Raw genomic sequence first — 24,376 nt, forward strand, 5'->3', positions numbered from 1 at the left:
CGAGGTGATCTCTGCCTAACATATAAAGCTATGTCACACCCAGAGCTGTTGGGCATGCTACACCTAAAGAAATCCCAATCCCTATGAGCTACATGCTCTAGGGACCTAAACCTTGTCACCACAATAAGCAGAACATGTTGGAGGGATAGATTCCTGTCCCAGAGATTTCCCATACTCGTGAACAAGCTACCCATCTATGTCAAGCAAAGTTCTTCATTAACACTCTTCAAGAAAAATCTTGATGAGTGGATGGGAAATGGGAAATACACCCCGGGGATCACTTCTGTGTCTCTGCTCAACAGTGGCATAGGAAAATAACTTTCTTGGGTGGCATAAGCTAGGGAACCTTGTTGGCTAGGCTTACGTAGGCCCTTGGGCCGATAGCCTAGTACCTACCTATGAACAATGGGATGATTCTGAATGATTTTTTTTTGTAATCTGCTCGTGTCATACTTAACGTCTTACCATTTTTACAGCTCTCTATTATGTTTAACAACAGATTATCCTTTGCTCCATATGTGCTTCGTTTATTACCTTTCTATTCTACTGCCATGATATACTTCTCTTTATATATACTGGAACATGCATTATTTGCATTAATTAGTTTCTCTGCATAACATTGCACCCTGTCAGCTCTCTTCTTCTTTTCTATGTCCATGTTTCTATTTTCGTACTTTTCAGTAACCTCTGCTTTTGGTTCTTTACCTTTTGTCACTTCCTCTATTTTTATTTTTTTATTTATTTATTTGTCTTCTTCTTCTGGGCAGCTTGACATGTTTTCATCTAACTAAAGTTTTTTCCCTGATCTACTGCACAGATTTTAATTTGTTTTCTTTTTTCTTGAGCAGGTATTTTTCTTTCATCTACTTTCTTTTACTCGGAGGGGGAAAAGTTTCCCCTTGGGGTTTTCCCAAACCCCTTCATTTTTTAAAAAGGGGGTTTTTTAAAAAGAATCCCCTTAATTAAAAATCCTCCAAAAAGGCTAGTTCCCCCGAAAAAACCCCAAAAAAAATTTTCCCCCCAAAAAAAAAAAAAAAAAACTTTAAAAATTCCCCTAAGGCCCCCAAAAACCCCAAAACCCCAAAAGAAAAAAAACCCCCCTTTTTAACCCCCTTTATGCCAAGAATCTCAATGGCAACACCCAGATTTGCTCTGAGTTACAGCACAACGGCACAAAAATTACAGAACCAACTGATATTGCCAACGTCCTGGCAGATAGGTTCATTGCTAACTTTACCCCCATCTCACCCCCTAAAGAGTCCATATCTATACAGGAATAATGCTGAGTCCCTGTAATCACAACTATGCAGGTAAAAGCTGCACTCTCTAAAGCCAAAAACACAGCATCAATGGGACTGGACAACATCCCAGGCTGCGTTTTACACGAAATTCAGAACGAACTGGCTCCCCACCTAAGCACCATGTTCAATAATAGCCTCACATCAGGCTTTGTGCTCACAGAATGGCACACAGCAACAGTTATCCCACTCCTCAAAGGGGGAGCCACCACTGATCGTGGGAACTATTGACCTATTAGCCTGACGAGCCTGGTTTGCAAGGCCATGGAATGTATCATCATGGAACTCATAAACAAAGACATTGGTAACCTCCAAACTCTGGATCCCACCCAGTTCGGGTTTGCGAAAGGCAGATCATGCCTCCTGAACCTGATCGACTATTTGAGACAGTCACCAAAGCCATAGATGAGGGTAAGGTGGTTCACACAGCCTATCTTGAACTCGCCAAGGCTTTCAACACCATCCCCCATTCTGGAATTATAGTTTAACTCACTAAACTAGGTATAAATCCCTATGTCACAAGATGGGTTGCCAACTGGCTCACTGACGGAACGCACACTGTAAAGGTTGGAGACTCCAAATCTGACCTCAAAGCAGTGACAAGTGAAGTACCACAGGGTTCCATCCTGGGACCTCTCCTGTTTGGTATCTACTTCTCTGAAGTACAGGCTAACACTGAACGTCTCTGGCTAATGAAGTTCGCAGATGACTGTAAACTAGGAGCCATAGTCAAGTCCCCAAATGATGTGGACATCCTATAGAAGGGCTTCGCTGAGACGGATGCCTGGTGTCAGAGCCATGGCCTCAAGCTCAATGCCAAAAAGTGCAGTGTCATCCCCTTTGGTAAAAACTCTGTACCCATGAACTACCACATAGGCAGCAATGTACTTAACACCGAATGGGTGATAAGAGACCTTGGGACCTAGGTGGACAGTAGTCTCTCCTTTGATAGTCACATTGCCACAGTAGTCAGGAAGTCCTTCTTCGTGCTGCACCTCATAAAAGTGTTCTTATCCAGGAAAAAAGAGGTCATTGTTCCCCTCTACTCAACACTCATCAGACCCATTATAGAGTACAACACCCCTTTTGGAATGTACCTCACAAGACATCTGCAGCAGCTGGAAAGGCCACAGAAGTACCTCACAAAGAGGATTACTGGCCTCAAACAAATGCCTTACACTGACAGTCTCAAAAAACTCCAGCTTTACTCCATAGCATATTGCCTACTCCGAGGTGATCTCTGCCTAACATATAAAGCTATGTCACACCCAGAGCTGTTGGGCATGCTACACTTAAAGAAATCCCAATCCCTATGAGCTACATGCTCTAGGGACCTAAACCTTGTCACCACAATAAGCAGAACATGTTGGAGGGATAAATTCCTGTCCCACAGACTTCCCATACTCTTGAACAAGCTACCCATCTATGTCAAGCAAAGTTCTTCATTAACACTCTTCAAGAAAAATCTTGATGAGTGGATGGGAAATAGGAAATACACCCCAGGGATCACTTCTGTGTCTCTGCTCAACAGGGGCACAGGAAAATAACTTTGTTGGGTGGCGTAAGCTAGGGAACCTTGTTGGCTAGGCTTACGTAGGCCCTTGGGCCGATAGCCTAGTACCTACCTATGAACAATGGGATGATTCTGAATGAGTTTTTTTTGTAATCTGCTCATGTCATACTTAACTTCTTACCATTTTTACAGCTCTCTATTATGTTTAACAACAGATTATCCTTTGCTCCATATGTGCTTCGTTTATTACCTTTTTATTCTACTGCCATGATATGCTTCTCTTTATATATACTGGAACATGCATGTTTTGCATTAATTCGTTTCTCTGCATAAACATTGCACCCTGTCAGCTCTCTTCTTCTTTTCCATGTCCATGTTTCTATTTTCGTACCTTTCGGTAACCTCTGCTTTTGGTTCTTTACCTTTTGTCACTTCCTCTGTTTTTATTTATTTATTTGTCTTCTTCTTCTGGGCAGCTTGACATTTTTTCATCTAACTAAAGTTTTTTCCCTGATCTACTGCACGGATTTTAATTTGTTTTCTTTTTTCTTGAGCAGGTATTTTTCTTTCATCTACTTTCTCTTTTACTCTCACTGTACACCTTCCCTAAGGAAATGCCGGGCTTCTTGCATAAAAGTAATCAGACGTCATTTTTCCTTCTCCTCATCAGTGCACTCTACTGTCTCTATGCCTCTTGCTTGGCCTGTCAGGTTTGGTGGACTCCTCCTACTACAGAGGGGACACCCTCTGCCTAAGCCGGGCCTAACCATCTGGTACAAATGGTTTTATGTTCTGACGGTTTTAAACTGCCTTTTTTCCTTTTCCTTTTTTAATTTCTCCAAATTTTTTGGGTTTCTAATACCATGATGGGATTGGACCCCATTCCTAAGTCAAAGTATGATTAAAGTTCATGAAAATAGTATTGTTTCAATCTTTGAAGTTAGCCAGAAGTGTTCTACGCAGCACCTGCAATGTGCCCAGTAATGACTCCTTCTGCAACTCATACAGATTTACATATAACTAACATAGTTAAATACGACTGCCAATTCTTTTTTATAAGACCCGTTGCTTCTACTATTGGAAATGAGTATCTTTCTTCCACACTGCTCTCATTTATGCCTGCAAATCCTGATATTTTATGACTTTGTGTCTCACTGTATGCAGGAGACCGTAGTCACTGGGCGATTTCATTTAACAATGCTACTATTGTCTTCTTTTCATGGACCATTATATCTGATTTTCTCACGTCTGTCTTTTGAATTGTTGGTAATGGGTGATCCTCCCATGTGATGTAGGCTTCATCATTTTCTATGATACTTTGTGGCTCATGTTTCCAGTGTATTTCAGCTACTTCAGTGCTATAATATTTGCACAATCCCCAGGTACAATAGTCTTGCCACATCATTACGTCTTTCAGTATACAGTCCTCCTGCCATTAGTATGTCACAGCCAGTAACAAGGTATGCAACTGTTTCCAATTTGGTTTTACAAGGCCTACATTTGTCTGTTTCATGCACATGTTCAATGGACTTTGTAAACCAACATGTATGTAGCCCACTATCTTGGGCCGCCAATATTAACCTTTCATCTTTTGGTTTGAATTTGCCTTTCCTTAACTATTCCTGCATTCAGTCCTGATCAACATAAGGTTGTTCCAGGGAGTTTCTATACTTTTAACTATATGTGTGCATTTTCCACATTTCTGGCCTTCTTGTGCGATCCTTCATCTTATACTTTCTTTTGTTTTTTGCCCATTCAGTTGCCGCCAGATTTTTTATCTATTTCTGGTTTGCTTTCCATTCCCACTTGACACCGATATGCTTCTGCTAGACAAAGTAGGGACGTCATCTTAGATTTATTCTCTTCATGTTTCAAAAATGTCACTATGTTTAGGTCTTGTGAGGTCAGCAGATATGTATGCAGTCCCAAGATTGAAGATCTATATATGTAATCAATTTCAAGGAGGCCCATACCTCCTTTGGAAAAGGGAACATATAATCTTGGTATGCAGTAGTTATTATAAATCATTTGGTGAGTATGAAGCATCCTTCCCATTTTCCTATCTAATCTACCCAACACCTTTTGGGGTTAGTCAGTCACTCCAAAACTGTAAGTTAGAACAGGAAGAGCAAACTGGTTTATAGCTTTAATTTTGTTCCTAGATGTCAGCACTGTTTGCAGGATTAATTTAAGTCTTTAAAACATTCTTACTGAGATGTATTCTCATTTTTTCATGTTTTATTGTTGATCCTTCATCAGTTCCTAAATATTTATACACTCCCTCTTGCTCCTGTCCTTTTATATCACATTCTTGTCCCAAACTGATGCTTCCTTGGTGCTGAAACGTTCCCGCTTTAAAGGTGGCTTTTTCACTGTGATTGTCAACATCAGTTCCAGTGTATAGTTTATACATTGTCAATGGATAAATCTGTATACAAAGATGCTTTTTGCATCATCAATAAATTGCTTATTTTGTACTTTTCTTTTTTATTTATCTGTGTATATGCTAAGTGTTTCTGCCTGTGCTTATATTTTAGTTTATTATCTGCGAGAGTGCATGATAAATCCTGATTCATTATAATACTGTGCATTGCTTTTATCACGTCTATCTTTGAGTATTTTTGTTGATCTGTTCCCTCTTCTATACTCTAACAATGACACTTCTTGTCTTAATTGCTTTATAGTTTTCTCTATTTGATACTTCCATGATGGCATTTGATTTTTCCCCATCCTCTCTTACTACCCTGCGTTCTTGCAGTAGAACTTTATCTGTTATTGATTTGGCTCAACAGTAATGTATCCTATTTACTTCTGTTATATTGCATGACAGTCTTAATTACTGTGTTCATTTGTTCTATCAGGCTTTTGACTTTTTGAGTTTTACTAACCTTCTGCAGTCTATTTCTTTTATTGATCTTAATATGTCTTTCTATCGCTATTAAATCAAGTAACTCTTAGATCATTTCCTTCTAAACTGAGGGCACATTCCTTGTTCGCCATTTCCTGCGAGCATTCTACAGAAAGTTCACTTTTCTTCCTATACCACATTCTCTTCAGTTTCATCCTGTGTCATCCATTGCTCTTTCATATGGGAATTCACTTGCCTTTCACTCCAAGGCATTGACTATGTCCGAGTTGCCACAGTTTCCTGTTCTTTCCTTTGCTGTATAGCTCCAACTGACCCTTTGTACTGGTTTCCTATGGGAGGATCCAGAGTATCTTCACATGTCAACTGATTAGATGCTTCCTGCTCTGCTGGTTTCTACTTAACTTGGGTGTCCGTTGCTCTATCCTGTTGTGTTGTTATCCGAGTTAAATTTTCTACACTAAATCCTTCACTTTGCAGGTAATCTAACACCTCAGTTTCTATTTCTCTAACTTCTCCGTTACTAATCCTCCTTTCACCTTTTCCTCTTTGTTTTTATTTTTTGTATAGTACATTTTTACATTTTTCCATATCTAGATGCCTTTGCCTATATTTCTCTATCTTTGTTGATGCTCTTTTTGCATTAATTATTTTTGCTTTCCCCTTTGCAGAAATATTGCACCAAATTATATCACTTTTCTTCCCCGTGACTGTACTTCGTCTTCAGATGTCGCCTGATTGTCTTGTTTCCCCTTACTTTGAGGCAAGTTGTTCCATCATGCTGTGATATAGCCTGTGTTAGACTTTCTACACTGACTATTTCACTTCACAAATATTACATACGTTCAGTTTCTATTTTTTAACTTCTACTTGACTAATCTTCTCTTTTACACTCCCTCTCTGTGATCTTAGTTTCTCATTGTGAAGTTTTCCATATCCGGATGCCTTTACCTATATTTCTCTTTGAAGATCTTTGGGGCTGCTTTTTCTGTGTTGATTAATTTGGCTTTTTCTTTGCATAAATATTGCACCACATTAGATCTCTCTTTCTTTTCCATGTCTAAATGTCTTTTATATACTCTTCAAACATCTCTAAATTTTGTTCTTTAAAATGTTTGCACTTCTTCAGTCACTTGCTTTTGCAAACAGCACAAGGTTTCTTGGTCTATATAGTGTTTTTCATGGATCTGCTGTGTTAATGAACACACATTTTTATTTGACGCTTCTGACAGTTTTTCTTGCAGAAGTATTTTCTTTCCTCTAATTTCTCCCTTTTTGTGCATCTTTTGTCTGGAAATTCTTGTCTTTTGCATAATAGTAACAATATGTAACTTCTTTCTTATCCTCAATAGTCCACTCTATCATCTGTATGGCTCTTTTTTGGCCTATCAGTTTATGTGATTTTTGTGGACTACTACTTCCTTCTACAACAGGGGGCCATCCACCCCCTAGGCCTGGCCCCATTGTAGGAATATTTCCATGTCTTGAGGATTTTACATTGCCATTTTTTCCAGTCCTGGTACCAGTGGACCTACCAGGATTGGGCACTTTCTTCTTCTGGGACTTGTGCTCCCAGTTCTCTTCTTTATTTTTAACCTGCTTCCATCCATGATCTATGCTATATAAAATCCAGTCTATATTGCTGCCATCTTAGTGAGATTTTGTGAAACACAGGGTCCACCTCGTGAAGGTACTCACCTAGACTTGAAGATGAATTCAATTCCAGGAATGCTTCTTTCCTTTTGCTGAGTTTATCATCTCTCCATTCAGACCCCAATGTGTATTCTCATATGCACTGTAAGGTCCCCACTACGTACAAAACATTTCCCACATGTGGTACATTTATAAGGCTTATCACCCAAGTGCCTTCTTTCATGGACTTTAAGGCTGTCCTTCCTTACAAAACTCTTGCCACATATGTGACAAATGCTGGGTTTATTTCCTGTGTGAATTTTCTCATGAACACGTAGGTTTTTGTTCTGTGCAAAACTCTTGTCACAAACTGCACATGTATATGGTTTCTCTCCAGTGTGCTTTCTTTCATGGACAGTTAAGGTGCTCTTCTTTATAAAACTTTTGCCACATGTTGCACATTTATATGGTGTCTCCCCTGTGTGGATTTTTTCATGTACTGTAACATCATACCTTTGTATAAAACACTTGCTACAAAATGCACATTTGTATGGTTTCTGTCCACTGTGGCTTCTCTTGTGGACAGTAAGGCTATCCTTTCTTGTAAAACTCTTGTCGCAAATTGTGCATTTATACGGCTTCACTCCAGAATGGATTTTCTCATGGACTGTAAGGTCACTTCTCTGGATAAAACTCTTTCCACATGTGGTACACTTAAAGGATTTATTTCCAGAGTGGATTTTCTCGTGGACTGTAAGATGACCCTTTTGTGTAAATCTCTTGCCACATGTGGCACATTTATATGGCTTCTCCCCACTGTGGTTTTTCTCATGGGCTATAAGGTTGCCCTTCTGTATAAAACTCTTGTCACACATTGCACATTTATATGATTTAATTCCAGTGTGGATCTTCTCATGGCAACTAAGGCTGCTCTTCTGGGTAAAACATTTGCCACAAAATGCACATGCATATGGTTTCTCTCCACTGTGTCTTCTTTCGTGGACAGTTAAGTTACTCTTCTTTGTAAAACTCTTGCCACAGGTAGCACATTTAAATGGTTTCTCTTCGCTATGATTTCTCTCATGAGTTGTGAGACTGAACTTTTCTCTAAAGCTCTTATGGCATATTGTACATTTATATGGCTTCTCTCCTTTGTGAATTCTTGTATGAACTGAGAGATAGCTCTTTCTTGTAAAATGTTTGCCACATGTGGCACAACTGTATGGCTTCTCCTTAGTGTGGACTTTCTTGTGGTCTGTAATGTACTGCTTGCATATAAATTGCTTGTCACATATGCTACATTTATATGGCTTTTCTCCACTGTGAATTCTCTCATGAATTTTGAGGTACCCCTTTACTGTAAAACACTTTCCACAGGTGTTACATTTATATGGCTTCTCTGTTTTGTGGCTATTCTCATGCAATGCAAGCGTACTTTTCCATGGAAAACTCCTTTTACATGTAGCACATTTATATGGCCACTCACTACTGCTGACAGTCAGGTTTTGCATGTGTTTATACTTCTCTTTGAATGTCTTGATACGTGGGCCAAATGTAAAGGGTTTCTCTCCACTGAAGATTTTCTGGTTTGTTGACTGATTGTCCTTGTATTTCTCCCATTTTCTAAATCTTGTGGAACTGGTTAGGGTATGCTGGGAGTAGATCCCATTCCTAAATGTCTCAGTAGTTTTACCATGATGATGTGTTTTTAAGGTAAATGAAAAAGTGAGACTCTTTTTACAGTCACCTTTTGTATAAAATTTCTTTAAATCATGATTTTGTAGACATTTTACCTCATGTTTCTGGATAAAACTCAAGTCATAGTCCTCACATTTATGATGTTGGCTTCCCATGTAAGTAGCCACATTCATTGTAACAGCTGTGTTGTCTATAAAGTTCTGGGTGCAGGAAGTTATGGGATTCTTCAGCCATGAACTCTGACTCTGAATCTCACATTTCTCCGACCTGCTGACTTAAACAGAAAATTGAATAACTACATATTCAAGTCAACAACAACTTTCTCAGACACAAGGACAAATATAAAAAAGCAACATTTCACTGAATTTAAGTGACCAATTTATGAAATGAAGCACTATCACACATTAGCTTATCAGTGTCTATGTGTTTGTATTGTGGTGGAACTTTTTCCTGACGGTAAATCTAAAGTCTATTGTATTTATCTGGCTACAAGATAGAAAGTTGACTAACCTTGCAAATTAGTTCACTAAGGTCTCTAAAAGAGATTGGCTCTGCCCGGTCCTTTCACCCAATACGCTTAGGCTCACTCCACTCTCCTAACCTACCCCCATTTCCACCTACCCTGCTTTCCCTAGATTTATACATACCATTACTCCATTCCTAAATCTTGTTAGCCAATTACAAATAATCGCACCTCCATACATCCAATTAACATGACAACCCTCACCCATTAATACACTCGCTCCACTTCAGCTTCCTACTGCCCATTCCGGTACCTTCTAGATATCAAATTATACCATGTGACTAATAATGCTCCTCCTTCTCTCTAACCTGCATCTAACAGTATATATATCAGCCTCCTAATCCACATCACCTCCCTGAACTATTTCCGAATCCCGGCAACATTTACATACTCTACTGTTGCTCTATATCATGGCAACTCCACAGAAAGCTTTAGTAACATATCAGCCAGCCTAATTCAATATTCCATTATGCATCTTTCAAAACTCAAAATCCTTCCCAACAATATCACTAGCAAACCTAACTTTTACATAATAGTCGACAATAATAAATCTACCCAATACCTGAAACATTACCTCTCCAAGCAACACATTCTCTCGCTGTGTGTGGACATCCACCCCAATACAAGGCCCCCAACTACAACTTGTTCTGCTAAGAGCCTAAACCCTAAAAATATTCTTCTAGCAATCCTAAACATACACAGTATCTGCAACAAAACCACAGAATTTCATACTTAGCTAAATCAATACACCCCTGACATTCTAGTAATCACAGACTCGGCTAAAACCCCATATCCATGATACTGAAATAGCACCTCCATAATGTAATATGCTTAGAAAAGTCTGATCCCCAAAAAAAGGTGGTGGGGTAGCCTTAATCTATCCAAACACCATCACAATCTCCCTTTTCCCTAAGGAAACACCTACTTTTGACAATACTGAAATTCTAAATCAGAACCAGACAAATTAACAAAACAAAGCAAATATGTACTGTTGGACTATATACACCTCCTGGGCAAAACATCCAACTATGGAAGATATCCTGTCCTGGATATCAGAAAACATCAGTAATAAAACTATAATTATGGGAGATGTCAATATCAACTGGGAAGATTTGATGATTGACTCCCCTACTAATACCCCTGTGGTTATACCCAGCTCATTACCAGTGCCACCCATATGCATAACAGCAGTACCCTAGGTGCAATTCTTGACTGACTACTAGTTTCTAATCCTGACAAATACTCCAATCTCTGCACTCTACCCAATACTCTTAGTGACCACCTACTCATATTCACATATAGATCCACACCACAAATTAAAAGAACCCACACATAAAAAAACACCAGAAATATTAGGAACTTTGACCAGCAAAGGTGTAACAAAATCCTAAAACACGCTAACTGTAATCCACTTAAAACACTACCACTAGAAGATTCCCTTGAATACTTCGACAATGTATTTTTAAATACTTTTGACAACCTAGCCTCCCTCTGCACCAAAAGAATAAAACTAACCATGCCCCCTGGTTAACAAAAAATACCAAACATTTACAAGATAGAGATAAAGCCTGGAAGGAATGGCACAATAACAAACCGGATGCTAACATAATCAAATATAAACAGTTACAAAACAAAGCAAAAAAGTTAGTGAACTTAGATAAAAAAAACACTTTTCCAAATAACTGGAAATCCACAGAAACAACCCAAAACAATTTTGGAAATACATCTCAAACCTCCTTACCCCAGGCTTTAAACAAACTTCATCACCATGCCCTGACAAAACTCCCTCAGAGATAGCCATCCTTTTTAACTTTCTTTTTATAGATAGCATAAGCAAACTATAAACAAATCCCACTGCCACACCTACCTCGAGCCACATCTCTGATCCCTCTCCACATTCATCTCATGACTCCTGCACAAAAAAAACAAAAAACCTTCATCTCCTCAACAAAGCAGCACTACATCTTCTATCCCCTGTTCCCTTAAACCTCTCCCGACCCCCTTCATCCAAAAACTACTTCAAACACTAAAACCGCGCTCCCTCTCCTCTGAAAACCTCCCCCCAAATACTTAAAACTGCTGCATCATTACAAATCACTCCATTGCAGAGTCCAAAGTTCCTAACCTCTGGAAAAAAATTGTCATCACCCTGCTACATAAAAGGGGCAACTCCAGTGAACTATTCAGTTATTGATCAATCTCCATCCTCTATCTTCTTTCAAAACTCTTGGGAAAATGCATACATAGGCAATTGATTCACCATCTCATCCAAAATAAACTAATTACCCCTACCCAACATGGTTTTCACCCATCACACAGCACCACCACTGTCCTAATCTCCTTCATGGACATTGTGTCCAAATCTGATGACTTTGGTAATATCACCTCTGTACTATTACTAGACTTATCAAAAGGCATTTGACTCAGTGGGCCACAACAAACTTCTTCATCAGCTATCCATTGCAGGCTACCCCACCATCCCTCCAGTAGTTTCCAAACTACCTTTCCAACCACCAATAATGTGATAAATGGCAAAAAAACTATCCCAAAATCAAACCAACACAACGGGAGTACCACAAGGGTCCATACCACAGTACAAGGACAAAATGATTGACTTCAACAATTGGCTAAGATTCTGGTCTCATTCTAAGGGGATCCAGTACCTGTCTGGGACGACATGAATGACAGACCACGATACTTTGCCAGAGATGGCCTGCACCTGTCTCCTCTGGGACTCCGGATACTGGCTAAGGCTCTTGCTGCCCCTATAGTGCCATTTTTAGGTAAGGTTCAAATGACAAATTCACCAATGTAACAGGAACAGGCAAGCAGAAACTGAGGGTAATGCTACTCAATACTACAAGTCTAAATCTCAAAACGCACTCACTTGAGGCACTCCTTAAAATGGAGAACATCGATATCTATGCAGTGACTGAGACCTGGTTCAAGGCTCTAGACAGCACCCCTGCATTACCAGGCTATAACTCATACCACACTTTTCGGCCATCTAACGTGGACCAGAACACCAAAGGGGGAGGTGAGTCCATATTCATTAAGGATATCCATACCTGCAGGCTAGTTGCACAGTTTAATGCATCCAAGGTTATCCAAGTGCAAATAACTCTGGGCAAAACTGCAATCCAAACTGTAGCTTGCTACAGACCCCCCCCCCCATGCCCCAGGATTCCCACTCTTCTTTTCTTGATATACTGGAAAAAATAAGGGTTCAACCAAACACCCTAATAATGGGTGATTTCAACTACCCTGCCATTAACTGGGAAAACTATTCATGTACCAACTCCTTTGCTCAACACTTTCTGGAATTCATACAGTCCAATGCCCTGAATCAACTTATCCACACCTCCACCAGAGGAAACAATATCCTAGACCTAGTCATTACCAACATGAGTGACTGGTGTTCCACAACTGAAGTCAACTCCTCGTTGGTCAGATCCGACCATAAGCTAATCACCCTAGATATCCGCATCCCGCCCCCACCCATCATTAAGGAAACCATGGTAAAATATTTCTCCAAAACCAACTTCATGCTTCTTAAGACAGAAGTGGCAAACTTCATGACACCCATGCAGATGAACAATACAGTTACGACTGCTGAATCCTGCACAAATGCACTCTATAAGCCCTTATAAGAGTGCATGGATTGTGCTATCCCAAATAGAACCAAGATGCTATCCTCCAAAAAAAGGAAGCCAATCTGGTGGTCCCCTGCCATAAACAAACTCTACAACAGAAGGAAGAAACTGTTGCAAAAGAGAGTAAAATCCCATGAGTGGAGGAGCTCCCTGATCAGCCTCAATAAGAAGCTGGGATCCCTTATAAGATCCTCCAAAGCTAGCTATGAAAACAAAATCGCCATTGATTCTAAAGACAACCACAAAGCATTCTATAGCTATGTCAAGAATCTCAATGGCAACACCCAGATCTGCTCTGAATTACAGTACAACGGCATGAACATTACAGAACCAACTGATATTGCCAACATCCTGACAGATAGGTTCAGTGCTAACTTTACCCCCCTCTCACCCCCTAAAGGGCCCATATCTATACAGGAAGAATGCAGAGTCCCTGTAATCACATCTATGCAGGTAAAAACTACACTCTCTAAAACCAAAAACACAGCATCCATGGGACTGGACAAATACACCCCTGGGATCACTTCTGTGGCTCTGCTCGACAGGGGCACAGGAAATTAACTTTCTTGGGTGGCATAAGCCAGGCAACCTTGTTGGCTAGGCTTACTTATGCCCATGGGCCGATAGCCTAGTACCTACCTATGAAACAATTAACCTATACTTGGACCCTTACTCTTCAATATTTTACACAAACCTCAGAATGAACTGGCTCCCCACCTAAGCACCATGTTCAATCATAGTCTCACATCAGGCTTTGTGCCCACTGAATGGCACACAGCAACAGTTTTCCCACTCCACAAAGGGGGAGCTACTGATCCTGGGAACTATCACCCTATTAGCCTGACGACCCTGGTCTGCAAGGCCATGGTAAGTATCTTCATGAAACTCATAAACAAAGACATTGGTAACCTCCAAACTCTGGACACCACCCAGTTTGGTTTGAGGCAGTCACCAAAGCCATAGATGAGGGTAAGATGGTTCACACAGCCTATTTTGACCTCACCAAGGCTTTCAACACCATCCCCCATTCTGTAATTGTAGCTAAACTCTCTAAACTAAGTATAAATCCATACATCACAAGATGGGTTGCCAACTGGCTCACTGACAGAACCCACACTGTAAACGTTGCAGACTCCAAATCTGACTTCAAACCAGTGACAAGTGGAGTACCACAGGGTTCAGTCCTGGGTCCTCTCCTGTTTGGTATCTACTTCTCTGAAGTACAGGTTAACACTGAAGGTCTTTGGCTAATGAAGTTGGCAGATGACTGCAAACTAGGAGTCATAGTCGAGTCCCCAAATGATGTGGACATCCTACAGAAGGAAGAGACCAATACACGCACATAGGACGAGTGCAAGGTTCCAACATGTATAAAGTGCCAACAAAAATGAACCAGCACTCAGGAGACAGGCTGTTTAAATATTTAATGTGGCATCCATAAAGATTTCAGCATAAACATCAGCAAACCGGTTTCGGCTAAAATACCATAGCCTTCTTCAGTGTAAAACAGCAAACACATGGTGCATTCTGGTATCCATTTATATAGAAAATCCTTAAAGTGACAAGCACAAAAATCACTTATATAAGCTTATGGTATGTAAGCTTATAGTATGTAATACTTGTCCATATCCCTATTATTCAGAACACAATTATATACAAAAACAAAATAAAATAAACATTTGAAATAACACTTTTAAAAAACAAAATATATATATATATATATATATATATATATATATATATATATATATATAGGGATGAACAACTAGTAGCCTATCAGCATGAATTTCAAGACATTTCATTAAGCCCGGGTTTAAATAAAGCCCCTAGCCTAGTTATCCAGGAAAATTCCATATTGTTCAATTTTTCATGCCAACCTGCTTTATTGGCCCTGTGCAACTCTAAGTCTCTAGGTCAGAATTGCTTTGTTATAAGCAAGCGAATCAAGTAACTAACAGTGACCAGAGAATTAGGTTTATAACCACATTTGGTAACAATACTCCCCTTTTCAGACAAATTGTTAATAATCATTGGGAGATTTTAAGAGCTCATGAACATCTTGGTGAAATTCTACCGGCCATTTGCTCTTTTTCATATAAGAGGGGAAGAACATTAAACAGTCATTTCACACATTATAAGAGGTATAATCCCCCTAGACCAATACAAACCACTATATTGGGTGACCAATTGAGAGGATGTTATCCCTGTGGACATTGCAATGCATGCCAATATATTTATAAAACCATGGAGTTTACCAGCAAGAATACTCCCAAATATATTACATCAACATTTTTGGGAATTGTAACATGGATTGGGTGATATATTTGGCCACTTGTTCCTGTTCGGCATTTTATGTGGGACAAACATCTAGCCCACGCAAATATCGTATCAGTGAACATTTAAGTGCTATCAGAAATCACAAACTGTCTAATGCACTATTTAAACATACTAGGATACATAAAACGGCTCAATTCAGATTTGTTATTATTTATAAAATAGAGTTGCACAGGGCCAGTAAAGCAGGTCGGCATGAAAAATTGAACAATATGGAATTTTCCTGGATAACTAGGTTAGGGGCTTTATTTAAACTCAGGCTTAATGAAATGTCTTGAAATTCATGCTGATAGGCTACTAGTTGTTCATCCCTATATATATATATATATATTTTGTTTTTTAAAAGTGTTATTTCAAATGTTTATTTTAGAAACATAAGTTTTTGTATATAATTGTGTTCTGAATAATAGGGATATGGACAAGTATTACATACTATAAGCTTACATACCATAAGCTTATATAAGTGATTTTTGTGCTTGTCACTTTAAGGATTTTCTATATAAATGGATACCAGAATGCACCATGTGTTTGCTGTTTTGCACTGAAGAAGGCTATGGTATTTTAGCCGAAACCGGTTTGCTGATGTTTATGCTGAAATCTTTATGGATGCCACATTAAATACTTAAACAGCCTGTCTCCTGAGTGCTGGTTCATTTTTGTTGGCACTTTATACATGTTGGAACCTTGCACTCATCCTACGTGCGTGTATTGGTCTCTTCCTGTTTGCCCATGCACACGCTGGGGACGCTTGGAGGTGATGGCGGTCGTAATTGTGGCTTTCTACTTATGATGCAGCTGGTTTTCCATTCGTTTTGGATTTGGCCGTTTAATTTGGATTACAGTATATTTTACGGGACACAATACTATCTAATCACGTTTCTAGGTTCGTTTTTGGATCTGTGATTGGGTTTTCTTTCATTAAAAGGTGGAAAGCAGGTTTGGCTGTTTGGGTTCAAACTATATTGAAATCAAACTATACTGTGATCGACATAAACATTATTTTATAACTGGGAATAAATATTCGTCAGTGTTTTTCAGACATTTATGTTTTCTGATAGACTGGGTATAAGTGTCGACTTTTGCCCATTTGGAGCTGTTTGTGTCAATAGGGCTTCTTGCTTAATGGCGGATGCCATCTTTTGAGACTGTTACATGTTGGATTTTGGGCATATGGTTCACTGCTTTTTCGAACTACAGGATATAAATCAGTTTTTGGATGCCAACATCAAAGACTGTTGCACGTGGACTTTGGGCGTTTGGTTCATTTGTTGTTTTTTCGAATTACTGGATATACTTTCTTCTTTCTGGCTAAGTCTTTGTACAATTGGAGGCGAACTAAACTAAACTGTTCGGGACTACTATTTGATTTTTTGATGAAGGATTCATATAATAACTATTAAGTTTGGGGCTGGTTCGATGATTTTCTATTAATGCAACATTAATATTGATGTTTAATACCAACTTGTGATTTCTGGAACATGAATGTGGTATTAATAATGCTTATAAACATCCAATTATGAGGTCCACATATATTTGAATGTCACAACTGAAGAAATATTAACATTTTTGGGGCTTGTGGCTATAGTTATGATAGAATTTAATCATATAAATATTTAATAGAGATTCTGAATTGTCGCTTGTGTGCTTTACGGTATTGTTCACTCTCTTTTTTTGGTAATAATATCAGTTGTGAAATGCAGATACATTTTTTAGGTAGCTAGCCTGCTCCACAAGTATATACAAATACTATAAGGGTTTGGTTGTGTTGAACTATCTATTGGTGGGTGTAATACACTTAATCAGGGTGGTTCATACTTTGTGAATACTATCTTGTGTATTAGTATGTTGGAGGCTGAGACGAAGGTCGGCCATTTATGATAACACAGCATATAATAAGTTCAGTTGAACTATTATAATTTTGATGATACACACAAAATATTTTTTGGTGGTTGAAACGAATGTTGACTACAACTAATAGTGGATGTGTTTCACTTTAGAACATTGGAGACAGGGCGGCTAGTTGCACCTAATGAATCTGGTTCATTTTTTTATTTAGGAGTGATTAATACAGTATTGGGAACAGCGTCAGTCAGAATTAATATTGTTATATTAATGCTAGTGTTTTATTAAACATTTATCTGGGTCTTTTATTGACTCATATCACAGCTTCAAGCCTTAAAATTGAATAGTTTGGAAAAGCAATGCTACAGATTGTGATTTATTAAACTTGTTAGTTTATGGTTATATAATTTTTGGTGTGTGTTATCATAACAAGTTAAACAATAATTTTGTTCTGAAATGGATCTCGTGGTCTGTCTGCTGATAGGGACAACCTTGAAGTTTTTGGACTGAATGTACCAGGAATGAATACATCCAATGAGAATCCTCAGGATGCTAAGACACTTTGTAATGCGGTTTTTCATAAAATTAATAAGAATATGAGGGCTTTAAGATCAAACATATGGCATTTAAGACTATTTAAAGCTTATAAAACCAAAGATATCACACCACGTGGACTCAGAATTAAGATCCAACCATTGGTTGGCATGATTGATCAACAATTGTCACAGGAATGGGTTGAAATCCAACATAGGGCTTCTATGCTTTTTGTAGACACTCTCATATCATATTATGAACGCATTATAGATTCTCGAGCTATTGATATTCATCAAAATTGTTTAGAAGCCCATAAATATGAATCAGAGTCTTCTTACCATAGCCATATTTCTAATTTGGCTAAAGACTTAGCACAGTTAGAGGATCAATTGGTTAAAAAGAAAATCTATAAATTTAACCATGATTTGGCAGATTATGAGAAGGGTAAACCTTTTATGGTACAAAAAACTGTCAGATTTAATGGCTCCAGTTTTAGGACAAATAACAGGCGAAAATGACCCAGATCCATATTAAAGAAACATACTACCACTACGAGTGGGACATCTGAGGATGAGACTTCATCCAATACTGATTATGATTGCCCTCCCCTCCAAGATTCCCCAACAGCCAAAAGGAGACAGTCTGAAGATTCCTTGATCCCTTTAGATCTATCAAACGTAGGGGTGGGAGAAAACACAGACGTAAGGGGACCAAATTTGGTCACATTATTACAAACAATTGTGAAACAATAAACAATGTGTATAATATTTCATCTTTTGAACTTTCTGATGCTCAAATAAAACTGTTGAACAAAGGTCTGAATTTTGTGCTGGCTGCGCCTGTTCCTGAACATATATTGATCAACGAGTTGAATGATTTTTGGAGGTTGATTAATTTAAAAATATTTTTTTCAGATACAATTGACTCTTAAAGATCAACAGGTTTTAGATTTGGTCCATCTAGTTTTCAGCCACCTATGGATAAACATGTCCTTATTTTTAAAGAATGTGTGACTAAGGAGTTGCACTTTTCTTTAAGTCATCAGTCTCGAAAATATAATCTTACATTGGATGAACAACAAGCGTTGCATGATTTAAAATCTAATCATGGTATCGTTATTACATCTGCAGACAAGGGTGGAGCTATTGTGGTGATGGACTCGTCTAGGTACCATGCTGAGGCTCTTAGACAATTGTCTGATGTCAAGTTTTACATTCAACTTGTGGTTGATCCAACTAAAAACTTTAAAAGTTATATTGATTCTATGTTGGATTCAGCAGTAGAGGATAATATCATTACTAGTACTACACGTAAACAATTGAAAGTATTGGATCCTCAGGCCCAATATTTATATTTTCTTTCTAAAATTCACAAGGACCAGATTAATCCTCCTGGTAGGCCCATTGTATCGGGTAATGGCTCATTGACTGAACCCCCGTCTGCCTTTTTGACATTTCATTTTAAACCATTGCTCAAGTTGGTTAGATCTAGGCTGAAAGATACAACAGAATTCTTACAGATAGTAAAAGACACACAGTTGGACGATAATTGGCGGTTATGTATGCTGGATGTAACATCTCTTTATACCAACATTCCACACAATGCAGGAATATCGGCTGTTGCATTTTGGTTGGATAAAGCCAAGCTATATAGCCCTGAATTTAATTATTTTCTTATACAACTAACTGAATGTATTTTGACGAAAAATGTTTTCCATTTTGAAGGGCAGGTTTACTGGCAGGTTAGGGGTACGGCTATGGGAGCTTCTTTTGCTCCCATTTATGCTGATCTATTTATGGGCTTTTATGAACATCAATATATTTATGACTCTAATTACAATAGATATATTCAGGAACTGGATATTTGGCGCAGGTATTTAGATGATTGTTGGATGGTGTGGTGGGGTGATTTGGATTTGGCAGATGAATTTATTAAATATTTGAATAACAATGATATGGGCATTAATTTTACATTACAAATACAATATCAAGAAATAATATTTTTGGATGTGGTAGTTTCTAGACAAAGTGATCATACTTTGGCTACGAAAGTTCATAGGAAATTCCCACAATATAATACTCTTCTTCATGCCACCAGTAATCATCCCCACCACATCATCAACAACATTACCAAATCACAATTTTTGCGGATCAAATGCATATGTTCATCTCGGGAGGCACATTTGATATGTGAAAATGATTTGGTGCAGAGGTTCATTGAAAGGGGTTATCACCCTGATCACATTATGCAAACCAAACATCAAGTTAGAAACACATCTAGGTCAGAATTGCTTTGTTATAAGCAAGCGAATCAAGTAAATAACAGTGACCAGAGAATTAGGTTTATAACCACATTTGGTAACAATACTCCCCTTTTCAGACAAATTGTTAATAATCATTGGGAGATTTTAAGAGCTCATGAACATCTTGGTGAAATTCTACCGGCCACTTGCTCTTTTTCATATAAGAGGGGAAGAACATTAAACAGTCATTTCACACATTATAAGAGGTATAATCCCCCTAGACCAATACAAACCATTATATTGGGTGACCAGTTGAGAGGATGTTATCCCTGTGGACATTGCAATGCATGCCAATATATTTATAAAACCATGGAGTTTACCAGCAAGAATACTCCCAAAATATATTACATCAACATTTTTGGGAATTGTAACACGGATTGGGTGATATATTTGGCCACTTGTTCCTGTTCGGCATTTTATGTGGGACAAACATCTAGACCACTCAAATATCATATCAGTGAACATTTAAGTGCTATCAGAAATCACAAACTGTCTAATGCACTATTTAAACATACTAGGATACATAAAACGGCTCAATTCAGATTTGTTATTATTGATAAAATAGAGTTGCACAGGGCCAATAAAGCAGGTTGGCATGAAAAATTGAACAATATGGAATTTTCCTGGATAACTAGGCTAGGGGCTTTATTTAAACCCGGGCTTAATGAAATGTCTTGAAATTCATGCTGATAGGCTACTAGTTGTTCATCCCTATATATATATATATATATATATATATATATATATATATATATATATATTCAAAACCCATTACATTTGGTAACTTTCATCATTTACTCAGTATTTAGCTGGGACATTGGCTCTATTGTGGGGGGGGCCTGTGCCCCCATACTATATATTTCAACTCAACCCAGGTTCACACGTGGGGGGGGGCAGCAAATGCATGTGATGTAAATGATTCGGGTGAAAGGATGGGAGTTCAATTGGGGAGAGTTGGTTAGAAATGAACCCATATATATACATATTTTGTTTTTTAAAAGTGTTATTTCAAATGTTTATTTTAGAAACATAACTTTTTGTATATAATTGTGTTCTGAACTATAGGGATATGTACAAGTATTACATACTATAAGCTTACATACCATAAGCTTATATAAGTGATTTTTGTACTTGTCACTTTAAGGATTTTCTATATAAATGGATACCAGAATTCACCATGTGTTTGCTGTTTTGCACTGAAGAAGGCTATGGTATTTTAGCTGAAACCGGTTTGCTGATGTTTATGCTGATATCTTTATGGATGCCACATTAAATATTTAAACAGCCTGTCTCCTGAGTGCTGGTTCATTTTTGTTGGCACTTTAGACATCCTACAGAAGGGCCTCACTGAGACCTGTCAGAGACATGGCCTCAAGCTCAATCCCAAAAAGTGCATTGTCATCCCCTTTGGTAAAAACTCTGTACCCATGAGATACTACATAAATAGCAGTCTACTTAACGCTGAATGTGTGATAAGAGACCTTGGAACCCAGGTGGACAGTAGTCTCTCCTTTGATAATCACATCAACACAGTAGACAGGAAATCCTTCTACGTGGCACACCTCATCACAAAAGGGTTCTCATCAAGGAAAAAAGAGGTCTTTGTTCCCCTCTACTCAGCACTCATAAGACCCATTACAGAGTACAACGCCCCTTTTGGAATGTACCTCACAAGACAACTGCAGCAGCTGGAAAGGCCACAGAAGTACCTCACAAAGAGGATTACTGGCCTCAAACAGATGCCCTGTACTGACCATCTCAAAAAACTCCAGCTTTACTCTGTAGCATATTGCCTACTCCAAGGAGATCTCTGCCTACCATATAAAGCTATGTCAAACCCAGAGCTGTTGGACATGCTACACCTAAAGAAATCCCAATCCCTCCGAGCTACATGCTCTAGGGACTTAAACCTTGTCACCACAATAAACAGGACATGCTGGAGGGATGGATTCCTGTCCCAGAGATTTTCTATATTCTGGAATAAGCTACCCATCTATGTCAAGTAAAGTTCCTCATTAGCACTCTTCATGAGTGGATAGGAAATAGGAAATACACCCCAGGGATCACTTCTGTGGCTCAGCTCAATAGGGGCACAGGAAATTAGCTTTCTTGGGTGGTGTAAGCCAGGAAACCTTGTTGGCTAGGCTTATGTAGGCCCTTGGGCCGATAGCCTAGTACCTACCTATGAAACTATGAACCTATACTTGGACCCTTACTCTTCAATATTTTCACAAACAACCTTCGCACCTTGTCAACCCTTAGCTCCTTTATCCAATTTGAAGATGACACGGCTGTAATTTCCTCCTCTAATAACATACAACATCTCCAGAAACTCACCCAAACCACCTTCACCTCAATAGAGACATGGCTGATAGAAGCCCAGCTACTCCTAAATCCTAAAAAAAAAAAAAAACAAAGCTCTTGCTTTTCTAGGCAAAACCAATCTCGTCTGACTTTACAATTTTCTCTGAGGATAACACAGAAATTGAAACAGTTTCCACAGCTAAACTCTTAGGTGTTACCATAGACAACAAACTAACTTTTGAACACCACATCTGCAATAGCATTAAAAACACACATCAAACCAGGAACACACTATAGACAAAAAACATTCTTGGATAACACCGCCAGAAAAACCCTTGCCAACAACTATTCGCTTCCCTATCTCTTAAATGCAGCCCCCTTATATACCAATATACAAACTTCTCATAAAAACAAACTCCAATCCTGCTACCATAAAATTGCCAAATTTCAGCCACTAACCATTATCATATTGAACTAAGACATTTTATGTATTTCTACTCCCATAACTATTCCCATCATACTCCACAGTTCTTCTAAGCATATGCTTGCGTCCAATATTCTGACTCTCTGCCTGACCTTCACTCTTTACCTTAATCCTACCGGATAAAAAAAGGTACCCCTCATTACTTTTATTTAGTACTGCCTGTCTCGTACGCGTTTTATCATTGTATCTACCTCTCTGCACTTATTTAGTATTCGTTACTTATTTGAAGGGTGCTTTAATGCTTGCTCTATTGTCTTGTTCATGTATAATAGTCAAAAATTACAAACAAATTATTAAAAAAAATTTCAGCCGATCAGGAAGATAGTGCACTAACCAAAATAATGAACCGGACTTCCAAATACAAAATAATACACTCTTTAATCACAAAAGGAAATAAATGTAGTAAAATGTTCAAATCAAGAGCTTTCGTCTCCGAATTCAGAGACTTAATCAAGATAAAACATAGTTCACACAACCATCCATTTTAAATAACCTACACCCACAGCTTGGACCAATCAGCCCACTAACCTCATGAATATCATTAAACTGTATAAGCACAAATTATGTGTACAGCACATCTCCATTTCACTGAGGAATTCCTAAAGCCATGTAGTAACAAACAAATTATAAAACTTATATATATAAATAGTTTAAACAGTTTAAACAGTCATAGTACATGAAATGTAAAAAATATATAAAAGATGTACAACATTAACCTAACACTAAGTGATAATCAACCAGAACAGCAATCCATTACTGTGTATATTAATAAAAATATAATAACACCTATTAAAATAGAAAATAATAAATGCATGGATATAAATATATATATATATATATATATATATATATATATATATATATATATATATATATATATACATCCAAATGTAAGAACATGCATATGTAAAATATATAAAATATACCAAAATAAAGAAATAAAGAAAATATAAATATATATATATATATATATATAGATATATATATATAACCATCCATTTATATCAATACCTAAAAAAACAAAGAAGAATATATCCTATTATAAGATAATATAAACATCTAAAACACATATATTTTATACCATATGAATTTTAAAATTCCTATTCGCTTTTTGGAACACAAGTTTTGCCGTAATGCAGTAAATGGAAAAAAACGTTTGTATAAACCTAAATATTAAAAACACCATACTATCATCTCTCAAGTGCTTTTAATTTCAGAAAGCAAGTAATTGAAAGGGCGTCATTCAAACCTGGCCATTGTGTTGCATTGTTTCTAAGTTGCCATAATGCTTCATTCCTTTCAAGAAGCAAAGGCCATGGTCCACCCGTCGGGTTATTTTGAAGGGGTTCAATCACTGTGAATTTAAAACTGTGGCCAACCCAGTCATTACAGT

The 24,376-nt window shown here is 38.0% G+C and overlaps 1 protein-coding gene across 1 annotated transcript in view; it reads right to left on the reverse strand.

The window, feature by feature from the left end:
* Nucleotides 1–7,153: 7,153 nt before the first annotated feature.
* The window catches only part of LOC122808999 (zinc finger protein 2 homolog), a 242,552-nt gene continuing 225,329 nt past the window's right edge, over nt 7,154–24,376 (reverse strand). Inside the window, exon 4 of the mRNA XM_044080183.1 lies at nt 7,154–9,281. Coding sequence (XP_043936118.1) covers nt 7,444–9,281 — 1,838 coding nt within the window. The 3' untranslated portion in view covers nt 7,154–7,443. The remainder of the gene's footprint in view (nt 9,282–24,376) is intronic.

This window comes from Protopterus annectens, chromosome 1.part1 (assembly GCF_019279795.1).
Source record: "Protopterus annectens isolate FY-2018-M chromosome 1.part1, PAN1.0, whole genome shotgun sequence".
Lineage (NCBI taxonomy): Eukaryota > Metazoa > Chordata > Ceratodontiformes > Protopteridae > Protopterus > Protopterus annectens.